Here is a 12,791-nt window from a genome sequence, read left to right on the forward strand (position 1 = left end):
TGAGTGATGAGAGTGAGTAAGGAGATGAATTTTCAAAGGAGTGGAAATGGTTTGAAGGAAATATTATTGTGTAAAATATTTTCCGGGTGTGGGTGGGGTATTCTATGGTCAAACTAATGTATTTTCAGTTTGACTTTAATTTTCTAAGTTGTCAAATACCATCAATGGTGTAAAACATTTTCCAATTTACAATTACACCCAAAACAAACACAACCTCAGTTGCTAGAATATAGAGTGGTATAGAGGATTTATATCCCATTTTCTTGCTCTTACCCTCTTTATAATATCTACCTTTTCCTTTCCTAAATTCTCTCTTGTGATGGATTAGGACATCACTTTTTATGTATTTGTTTTTAGTTCTTTTTCTATCTTAATTTTAAAGCAACTCCTTGGATGATTTAAAAGAACAAATTAATAAATTTATCAATCTGTAACTCGTGCAATGTACAAATTTTTTTTATAAAATATATATATATTTTTCTCTTTTTTTGTGTGTCTAAATATGAAATTTAATAATTATGATAAGTATTATTAAGCATGTATTATTAGTTTTTTATATAAAATTATATATTCTACTATATAAAGAAAATATAAATTTGTAAGATTTTAACGAAGAGTTAAAAATAGAATATAATTTTAAATAAATTAAAGATATCTAATAGAATAATAAAGTGAAAATTTATGAGGTCTCAAAATTAAGCTTACGTGACAAAATATTATAAGGTCAACTAAAGGTAAAATATTTTTGGTTCTATATATTTTTTAAGCGAGAGAGAACAGATAATGAGGGAAAAATAAATAAAAAGAAGAGATAGGGTCAATAATAGATATAATAAAATATTGATAGTTATTTTTTTATAGGGCAAAACTTAAGTTCAGTACTTAGGTACTATTCTTTAGGTTCCATTTTGAAGATTTTTCCATGTAGATCTTTTCTTGTGGAATGGAAATGTATTTTTTAGTTAAGTAATCACATGTCTGAATCTTAATAGGAAAATCTAAGAAACAGTACATAAGATATTGAACCTAAGTTTTGTCTTTTTTTATATATCAAATCATTACTATTATCTCATTAAAAAAAAAAAAAATCATTACTTTCTTCTTCTTTTTTTGAGAAAGAATCATTACCAAAAGTATAATAGAACAATGAGCCTGGCTTAGTTTGTTTGAGATTTTGCTATATGTAGGGACTAACCCAGAATTTCAAATTAGGGAGGTCGGAGTATAAACCCAAAAAAAAAAAAAAAAAAAAAAACCCTCCAAATAAGCATCCATATAATATTAACAAATTATTAACCAAGAAAAATACACAACTCACTCTCTCTTCTTTATTTATTTATTTATTTTTTTTATAATTTTGTTAATTTATTTTGTTTTGTTTTTTAATAAAATTTGTTATGCTTTTGGCTGAGGATTTACATAGATTACGGTTGGATTGATCTTTGTTGGGCTGATGGTTCTGGAGGAAAGGGGGGCCAAGGGGGCTTGGGCCTCTTTGAGCCCCCTCCTAGGTCTGTCCCTGGCTACATGGGATCTTTTGTTTGACATGAATGATTCCCATTTCTTCATTAGTAGATTTATGCCTTAGGTTGTATAAAAAAAAAAAAAAAGGATTTATGCCTTAGGTCACAGCCACAGGATAGAGATGGGTTTGGTCTGTTTTCCTTCTTAATTTATGAATGATGTTTATTTAGCAAGAAGGAGAAGAAGAGGAGCACGGGCTGTGTCTCAAACTCAACCCTTGGATTTTTGTTTTTTAGAATAAACATTTGGAATTAAATCTTAGTACATAATATGTATATATATATATATATATATATATGAATAGATTTTTCCTCTATTTAGAGGAAAGTTCCTCTAATCACTACGTGGTAACTGGAAACTTAAAACTAATCATGTTTTCCCAAAAAAGAAAAAAAGAAAAAGAAAAACCTGCATGTAATCACATATCTCTCTTTATAATCATGTGACTTGTTTAAATGATTTAATAATATACATAAATAATCTTTTGAATCATCGTGTAATAGGTTTGAGAAGATTCCTCAAATCTAGCTAGTTGAATTTGGAGAAAATATATATCCTAGTGGATCGCAGAAAAGTGTAATGTATTATAATTTTTTTTCTCTTTTATTTGATTATTATAGTAGTTATTAATAAATATTTATTATGATTGCACCTGTATATAGAATTATACATTGTAGTAATGGGCATTTATTATAATTGTGCATATGAATTTATATTGAGTCTAATTTGGTTAGGATGAGATGTAAAATATGATCAAATAATAAATTGTTAAATCATCTTTTCACTTAAAACTTAATACATTATACCACACCTAGATAACATCTCAATAAACTCCCAATTGAGTTTGATTTTCATATGAGAATTAGAATTGATTGAGGGTGGTTGTGTTTATTCTTTAATATGTGATATAATGATGTGACATGCTGGGATTAAAGGGTGTAAAACTTAGGTTTTAAGGGTGTAAAACTTGGATTTTACACCACATCCTTATAAAATTTAATTTCATTTATTTTTTCTACCATTCAAAGAAGATATTATGTTTTAAGATTCTACGTTGCATTAAAATATAAAACATAATTTAAATTTATTAATATATATTTTACAATAATGATGTATGCATTTATGAGACATCAAAAGTATATGTGGCACAATATTATGAAACCAAAACTCAAATATTTCGGTTTTATATATACTAGTCATATACTCATGCGATGCATGAAAATAGATAATTATTTTGTAATTATGGTATAATGTATAATTTGTTCTTTAAAATTTGTTGAAAATAATTTGTTCTCCCTAAAAATTTATAAAAAAAAAAAAAAAAATCATCTTTTTATCTCTACCAATATATCATTCTATTATTTTGGGTGTGTTGATTGATATTATTCCTTTATGAGGTGGTCCATATTCTTTGAAATTGTGTTATAGTGTGCTATGTTTTTCTAATTGTTTTTAATACAACTAAACTTTTTAAGTTTAAAATAAATTATTCAAATTCCTCATACTTTTAAAGGAGATTATCATGATAATTAAAACTCATAACAAAATTAATTTTTAATATTACTCAAAAAATGATAGGCATATTCAAATGCATGGCCAAAATTGTGTTTTGACATAAATAAAAATCCTCACTTCCAAAATAATTACTAAGTATTAACTAAAAAAAAAAGAAAAAGTCAAACCAAAGTTATAAGAGAGAGAAAGACTACTTGTGATGGGAACCAAGAAATACAACACCAAAAAACGTATTCATCCAAAATAAAATTATAAAAACAATACAATGATCTATCAACTTAAAGTGGAGTCGAAAGAAAGAATAAAAATAGAGAGACGGGTAACAAAGGTGATAAATACCGCTGCTTTATTTAAAAAATCTATACACTCAAAAAAAAAAAAAAAAAAAAAAAAAAAAACACAAACACAAACACAACTAATTCATACAAAAAAGTAATATACCAGAACATACGGCCACAAGCAAACTTACGAAGTAAGCTTATACATATATGTATATGATTGCAAATTTAGGGTAGACATTTCAAGAATGAGAAATAGCTGGAGATGGAGGGACTGCTATATCCATTGTCCCCTCCAACATCAAGATTACATTTTTCATTGGTGGACGCAAAGCTGGATCTTCTTGGATGCACCACAAGCCGACCTTCACCATTCTGTCTAGTGTCTTCATATCTACGTTTTCATCTCCCACAAGCTTATCCAACTGTCCAGCCACAAGGCAATTATATACCCAGTTAGAAAGAAGCATCTCATCTGCTGTCAAAACATTCACATCTATGTTGCGTCTACAACATACAATTTCCAAAAGCAGCACGCCAAAACTGTAAATGTCAGCTTTTACTGATATTAGAGCATTTTTCTGCCATTCAGGTGCAGAGTACTCACTTGTCCCTTCAATGCCCATTGCAGTTCTCGTTTGATTCGGCAGTGATAGCCTCGCCAATCCAAATTCTGAGATCTTTGCAGTCCAAGTATCATCCATGAGTATATTTTGGGGTTTTAGATTGCAATGGATGATATGGACCTCACACTCTTGATGTAGATAGAAGACCCCTCTAGCCACTTCTAGTGCGATTCTCACTCTTTCCTTCCAAAGGGTTCGCTTCTTAGCCTTGAAGAGAAGATCTGCAAGTGAACCATTGCTCATGTATTCATAAACAAGAAGCTTCCTAGATCCCTCAATACAGAAACCAAGCAACTGAACTATGTTTCTATGATGAGTTCGTGCAATGGCAGTCATTTCGGCTCGAAAATCCCTTTCCCCTTCTTCCACAAATTTCTCTAGTCTCTTAACGGCAATAGTTTTGTTAGCTTCAGATACATACCCTTTATAAACTGATCCAAAAGAACCCTCACCTAATGGTTCCTTGAATCCATTTGTTGCCTTCTCGAGCTCATTGTAAGAAAATGAACGCAGAGTAAAATTTCCAGCAAATTCCACATTCACATTTTCCGGAGACAGGTTTCTGTACCTGTGAACTTGTTGCCTATATGTGAAGAAACAAGATATTGCAATTACAGAACAAATCAATGCAATGAAACCCAAAGTTAGGAAAATAATCAAGATTTTTTTGCCATCCATCAAGATTACTGGACTCGGAGGGCGAGGGTCTAAACTTACATCATTTCTCCGATTCACCTTCAAGAAAATCATAACTGATAAATTCTGACTTCTACCATATTTAAGTGGAAGCTTATATTTTTTGCAAGTGCCATTAATGTAAAATGCAGCCCTACAATTACAGTCTCCAAGGCAAGACGTGTTACAGTTTTCCTGGTTTGTACGTACCACTGAATAAGGAAAATCACCCAAGGATATATTCGGTAAAGCAATAATGTTGTACGGTACCATTGGACCTTTGCTGCAACCATCTTCACTGAAGTTATTGAAACAGCCCAAAAACTTATTTTTGGGGTTTATGAAAAGAAATCCAGGATAACAGTGACAGTCAGCTTTGGAGCCTGTACTTATGCAGTAACTGTTGAAGCCACAAAAACCTTTGACTTCACATTGATCACGCAAAGCTGACCATTCCGAGTACATTTTTGAGCTAGTATTACTACCATTGCCCCAAAAGTGGTGTGAATACAGCTTAAAAATTCCATCAGAATCAAGCATCGCACGATAGATAATAGTAGTTTCTTTCTCGCCAGGGTAAGAGTTATTCGCCGAAATGATTATGCTGGAACTGCCAAGGATTAAGCGCAGAAGACCTCTTTGGTTAAGACTCAGAATTACAGAAGTGTCATCGAATGCATCAAAGGACCAATAGGCAGTTTCTGTACCATATGTACTGTTGTCAGGGTAGGAAACAAGGTTTCCTTTTGAGTCTATTCTGAGACGATAACGTCTACCTGAGTGGTCTGATGTAGACACCAAGTCGAAATTATTATAGGAATAATTCTGACCTCCTAATATGGTGTCAGTTGGGCTAGCAAAACTTTCCCACAAAACAGTAGAAGAGTTATCGTAGAGCACAAAATTACCAGAATCATGCATAGAAGCTGAATGAATTGAGTGATCTGAGAAGTCAGCTATGGAAGTTTCTTCACCATGCTCTGTGCGAAGGAGCAGCTCATCACTTGTTAAGTTCAATGTAGCTTTTGAGGAGACAGGCTGGTTATCTGTATCTGCAGTCCAGACAAGAGTGTTATTTGGTTGATTACGCAGCCATATTCCTATGGCGAAGCCTTTGTCTTGTGGGTAGAAACCAAAAGCGAAAAGGCCAGAAGGTGAGACCCAAGAAGTACGGTTGGCAATGGGGGAAAGCCAATAACCTAAGGGTATCTTGGAATGGTTTAGAGCTTTTACATCAACAGCAAGTAGAAACATGGATAGTAAGAAGAGAACAGATATAGAACCCATGGGACAGAGTGAGGTAGAGAGAAAACAGGAGGAGGGGTGGTTAAGTGAATTAAAAATTTGAAATGAAATACTAAAGCGATTTATCGTACTTTTGGAATTAGAAAGGTCACCCAAGTCCACTCAGAATGAAAGAAATTTCTAACCAACTTCATTTATTAATGGCAATAGCCCCAGTAGACTTGACTTACTTTCATTGATCAGTGACAAACAGCAGCCCCACTGGACCAACTTGAGATTTTTACTTTGCATTATTGAAGATCGGGAATCTGAAGTTTTTGGATGCATTAGAAAATTATTTATGACATTTCTGTACAAGACTGCTCATCCGTCAATGTGCGGTCATTGATCATCCAGATAATTTGAAAATAATTTCTGACAGTTCCGAATTTCCTGTCAAAGTTAAGCGTTTTCGTTTTCATAAAATTTTTTGTAAAATGATTTAGTAACGTATGCTTTTAAAAAATATCAGTAAAATTCATATATATATATATATATATATATATCAGTGGCGGAGCTAGAATTTTAGTCTAGAGGAGGCAAAATTAAAAAAACAATATTAAAAGTAAAAATAATCTAAAAAATATTAATCAATAATAATAACAAAACAATGGTAAGAAAATATGAATATATTTTGTAGTATTAAAATAAATAAACAAAAATAACCAATTCATAGTCATAGCTACAACAAATTTTACAAATTGATGTGGTAAAAATGTGAGTAGTGTTACTTAAACAATATAATGAATATATGTTTGAAATTATTTTTTGTGATTGGTGAGATGCTAATTTGTAAGATATGAGCAGTAAAATTTGTAATATCTCTAGCATCACTTAATAATATAATGCTGTGAAATGTATCATAGTGAAAATGGTGAAAATAAAAATATTAAATAAAAAAGAAAAAGTGGTGAAATAGGTGCAAGACAGACAAAAACTGCTTATGATAATAGTGAAATGGTGAAAAAGTTAAATAGTTTGGTCTTTGAGAATAACTTTTTCTTCCTTTCTTTTTCTTGGGTCACTTTCAAGTGGGTGTCCTTTTTTTTTTTCTTTTTCTTTTTTTCTCTATGTCTCAGGGACTAACTAGAATATAAACTACATATGCAAGGATGTTTTAGGAGTCAGAGGGGGCAGGTGCCCCCCCTCGCCCCCCTCTGGCTCCGCCCCTGATATATATATCACTAGTTTGGATGGCACATGCGGCCTCTTGAGAAATTTAAAATAGAGCTTATATTTGAAAAAAAATAAAATCATATATTAAGAAATGTTTATCATTCGATCAATACTAATATCATTTAAATAAAAATTTTGATTACATACAAACTTAGTATAGCTATTTAATATAAGAATATCTATTTTACTATGATAGTTTCTTAGAACCTATTTCTTAAAAGCTCACTAAAAATTTCTAAGAATGATAATTAATATCATCTTCCAACAATTAGCAATTGAGTTTTGCTAAGACATTGTCACAATATTTAAATTTTTGCAGTGAATTTGAAATTTTTCATCAAATACCTGCAATCATTCACAATGAAATTTTTATTTATACTTTCTTCTTTATCAACTACATTTCATGTGTCTATGTATGGTGTTTAGCTTATTTAGTTTTTAATAAACACCATTTTAAGCAAGAAAATATATATATATATATATATTTTTATAAAAAGAACAAGATAATAAAAGGCTTATGTGTCATCGAATTATATAAAGTTATAAATTTAGAAGATTAAAACCTAATAAATCAGTATTCTCTAGGTAACAAATAGAACAACCTATATTACCATCCCAACCTTTCCAATCATGACTATCACATAAAACTTAAAATACATGAAGAAAATTTTTTAGATGTTAAAATTTAGTGGGGGCATTTTAGACATTGAACAATAGGAATTATAAGATTCCGTTGGGTTTAACTAAGAGAGTAACAATAGGGGATATTCACTTGTAAGGACTGAATTTGGATTGGACCCAATATAGGATTGGGTTTTAGCCCAACAAGCCCAAACAATGAATTTGTAGAGCGTGGATGAAAGAATTAGATCTACACTAGAAGAAAAACAATAAAATTTGCTGATTTAAGATCATGAAACACAAATGAGATAAGAAAGTCTGTCCTCGGCGTGGCCTGAGGAACATATATTATAATGTCTTGTTGATGAACAAAGTTACAAGAGTTTACAGTCTTATTACAAAAATTGCTTGATATTCTCCGATCCTCTCCTTTAGTCTATCTTCCCATGCTATATACTACAATCTTGGTATCATCCCTACCATACACGTATATATTAGACTATGGGAACTCTTTCTTGTCCCATCCAACATCTCCCAGAACCATCAACTAGTAGCTGTAAGACTGCTTGACTACTGTTCAGGTATCACCTCCACATTAATGCAGCTAGAGAGTTTGTTGGGAGACATTTAATGTGAAGGTAGCAGCTTTTTGGAGATATTTTTTTGGCCCCCCTTTTCTTACCCTTTATCCAACGTTCAACTCTTAGTTATGATGTAACTTTGAAGAAATTTTAGGGTGATATGGCACTCCTACTGACCTCAGACTCTCGTTCTTGAGATGACCTTTCTCCTCGGACATTCGTTGGACTTATCTCGTACTATCTTTACTTTTCTCTTTATATCATTCCCCTTATAACCTCATCTAGCTATCTTCGGATTAGCTAATGTCCTTGGATTGGGTCATAGGCCCAATTCGTACAACCTTAATAGTACCTCCTGTCTAACTGGCCCCCACATCACTTGTTTCCAAAATATAAAGGAAGAAATTGCTCGGTTTTAAATTTTATGAAGGAAATTGTAAACTAACCTAAACATAAAAGCGGAAAGTGGTTACTTTTAGCGAAACTATGTCAACGCATAAAATTAATAAAATAAATAAATAAATAACAAAAAGGCCAGCTTAAGAAAATTGTACGTGAAACAGTGACTTTGGCTTACAAAAATTGATTAAATCAAAAAATTTTAGAGACATAACAAAATGTTATAATATTTTCACAATAATTTTATTTTTAGTTGTGGTGGGTCCCGGTTTGATAATTTATTATTTTATGTTGACTTATAATAAACTTACACTTTAGTAGTTGTGAAAAATATTGTGATAACAACAAAATGTTACAACATTTTTACAATACTTTTATTTTCAGTTGTGGTGGTTCACGGTCTAATAATTTATTATTTTATTTTATTTTATTTTGACCTATACAAAACTTACACCTCAACAATTATGAAAATATTGTGATAATAACAAAATGTCACATTTTCACAATACCTATATTTTAAGTTGTGGTAGGTCTTGGTATAATATTTTATTATTTTATTTTGATTTATAAGCAAATGATAACTCAACAATTGTGAAAATATTGTGACAATAACAAAACCACCATCCACTCTCTTTCTTCATCATCAAAAAATGGAAAGAAATAATAAAAATTAAAATTCACAACAACAATGCGATATATATTTGCACAAATACTATAGCTAAAATGCATTTTGCACAATAAATGCATAAGTTGATGTGGGTGTCTTTTGGGGTTGATTAGCGAAATTGGTTTTTATACCATTTTGTATGAACTAATACGAATGTTCTAAGAAAATTAAATTGTTCACAAATCTCTTACACCTAATTGTGAAAATACTATGAGAACAACAAAATGTCACATTTTCATAATACCTTAATTTTTTAAATATTGAGACAACACCAAAATGTCATAATATTTTCACAAGAGTTTTATTTTTAGTTGTGGTTGGTGTTGGTATGATAGTTTATTGTTTTATTAGATTTTATTTTGACCTATAAAAAACTAACACAATTGTGAAAATATTGTGACAATCTCTATTGTATAGTATAACACTCATCGACCAAAACACTTTGTCATAGTATCACTACGTGTAAATATTTAAAAAATAAAAATGGAAACAAGCTCAAAGGAAACTGGTATGAATGGTGTAAGGTTGAATTTATTTAATCATTTATTGGTTTTATTCCGTGCCAAATTTGCTTGTAATTTAGCAATTAGATACCCTATATTTAGGTGGGATTCATGTAAGGGTAGTGTGTGAAAGAGTGTGAAGAAATTTCAGAAGTGTGCAATTCAAGGGAGTCTTGTGACTGGATCTCGCGACTGGCAAGTTGCCAGAATGGCACACGTGTGAAGCATGAAGGGGGAGCTGAAGGGTCACGCCAGCTATTACACTACAGGACAAAACTTTAAGTCTGGCCAAGTAGTTAGCTTGCGACTCAAACTCACGACCCGTTTTAGTCGTGAGCTCGAGTTGCCAGAATGCCCTGTTTGGTTGTAACTGACTCTTCGCATTTCTCATACACCCTACTATAAATACCCTTATACCCATGAAATGTAGAGAGTTTCTAGAGAGAATTTTGAGAGAGAAACCCTAGAGAAAAACAAGATTGACTCATCCACAATCTTCATCTTTTGATTCACCAAATTTCTCTATTCTCACCCTCTCCATTGATATATCATTGAGAGGTACATTTAGCCAAATCCTTATCTCACCATACCCGTATTTGTGAGGAGGTATTTTGGTACTTAGGAAGCAGTTCAGAAGGGACCAATTCATTTTGGTTGATGCAATGGGCAACTGCGGAGTCCGGTAAGCTAAAGAAGACAAGGTTCGGCATAACCCTGTTGGAGTAAGAAGCTTGGAGGGCTTAGGTGCACTGGGTAGATTAGGCTTGGAGGGTCTTCTGCTATTCATGTATCCCAATTTTATTCTCTAGTGGATTATTGACCGCTTGGAGGGCGGCGAAGAGGTTTTTCGCGGAGTACTTCGGTTTTCTCTTCGATAACACATCGTCGTGTTATCTTTGTGTTTGCATCTCCCTTTCTCTTTACCTTTTAATTAATATTGTGTTGGTTATTGATTATGGTTTAGAGTGTGTTACCAATTTGGTTATAGCTTATATTTCATTTTCCGCACATATATTGCTTGATTATAAGCTTGTGTTGGTATTTTTAATTTTGGGGTCTAAACGTTCATAGGTGTTTTACACACTATTTGAACTTTCAAATAGTAACACTAATTTGTAGCACAACTACACATATAGATGTTTAAAAGAGAAAAGGGCTAGCTGTCATGAAACTGCGAGCTTTTTACATCAAGTTTTGTTTTGATCTATCATTGAAAGGGAGAATCTTGCTTTTTCACAACACTAGTTAGGGTAGCACATGCTTGCCATGAAAAAAGAGAGTAGTAATTAAGATCAATTCTAGATTTTATTTGTATCACAAAACAAAGATATAAATCATTGTATTTTTAAAGTATATAGAGATTTACAATAATAAAAATAGACATTAATTTTAAGAATTTTGATAATTATGTTGTAAAAAGTTAATCTCATTCGCATAAGAATTTTGATCAACCACAAAGTTAGGGTAGCTATTTAACATATAAATATTTATTTAAGTATAATAGTTTTTTAGTACTTACTTGCTAAAGACAATATATCTACTCTCTAAAACTTCTAAGAATGATAATGAATATCATCATCTTCCAATAATAAACAACTGAGTTTTCCTAAGAAATTTAAAATTAAAAAAAAAAAAAAAATAACAAAAGGCATGTGTCATTGAATTTTTCAATAGATAAATTATAAGTTTTGAAAATTTAAACCTAGAAAATCAATGTTCTCTAGATAACAAATAAAACACTTAATATCATCATTCTAACTTTCTAAGAATTTCTATCATTTAAAACTCAAAATAAGTAAAGAAAAATTTTAGGATGTTAAAATTTAGTGGGAGTAATTTAGATATTACACAATAAAATATTTTAAGAATCATAAGGTTTCATTAGGGTTTAACTGAGAGAATAACAATATGACGTATTTGCTCTTTTCCTAAATATTAAGGGAAAAATTGCTTGATTTTAAAGTTAAAGGAAGAATTGTAAACTACCCCAAACATAAAGGATGAAAAATGTTTTTTTCCTAAGTTTTTGTTTTTATGTGTAAAACTAAATGTTTTTACTTAAAATATTGTGTAAAGAATAAAATATATAAAAAGTCAACCCAAGAAAATTGGATGTGGAATAGTGAATTTTGGCTTAACAAAGTTGATTAAACCAACAAAAAATTTCTAAAAACACAACAGAATGACGCAACATTTTCATAATACTTTTGTAATTTTGTTATATTTTATTTTAACTTGTAAATAATTGACAGCTCAACAATTTTGAAAATATTATGACGACATCAAGATGTCTTAACATTTTTCACACAAAAAAATGTTATGTCCATGGCATTTTCACAACAAATTATAAGTAGTAGGTTACTACAAGTTGTTATTGGTGGGCAAAAAGTAGTTTCATTGGTAAGTTTAAATTAGAAGCAATAACAATTTACCATATTTGATTTGTTATGAAAGTGTTTTGAAAATTATTGTGGATATAGCACTTCTTTTTCACAATACTTTTATTTTTAGTTGTAATTGGTTCTAGTATGATATTTTATTATTTTATTTTGACTTATAATGAATTAACATCTCAACAATTGTGAAAATATTGTGCCAATTTGTGATCTTAATATTTTATTATAATGTGAAACAACGAGAATTGGGCAAACCAAAAATACTATAGCAAATATACTACAACTTTATGCATTCACAAAAAAAAAAAAAAAAAAAAAAAAAATCGGCCAGCAAAACAGTGAAAGTTGAATAAATCAAAATTACTGTAACTTTTCCCATTCACTCTTTTTATATATAGAAATATACATTGCATTTATAATGTAAATTTATATTGTAAACACATAAAAATTGGCAAATGTTGTACACATTTGCAAAATTTGTACAATTTTTTTTTTTTTTTTTTTTTTTTTGCAAATATATATAATATTTGCTACTTTTTGTGTGCA

At 30.7% G+C, this 12,791-nt stretch overlaps 1 protein-coding gene across 1 annotated transcript; it reads right to left on the minus strand.

The window, feature by feature from the left end:
- Window positions 1-3,448: 3,448 nt before the first annotated feature.
- LOC115962951 (G-type lectin S-receptor-like serine/threonine-protein kinase LECRK3) lies at window positions 3,449-5,941 on the minus strand. Its single transcript, XM_031081837.1, has one exon. The coding sequence runs from the start codon at window positions 5,903-5,905 to the stop codon at window positions 3,560-3,562; it is 2,346 nt and encodes a 781-aa protein (XP_030937697.1). The 5' UTR covers window positions 5,906-5,941; the 3' UTR covers window positions 3,449-3,559.
- Window positions 5,942-12,791: the final 6,850 nt, after the last annotated feature.

The sequence above is a fragment of the Quercus lobata genome, chromosome 10, assembly GCF_001633185.2.
Source record: "Quercus lobata isolate SW786 chromosome 10, ValleyOak3.0 Primary Assembly, whole genome shotgun sequence".
Lineage (NCBI taxonomy): Eukaryota > Viridiplantae > Streptophyta > Magnoliopsida > Fagales > Fagaceae > Quercus > Quercus lobata.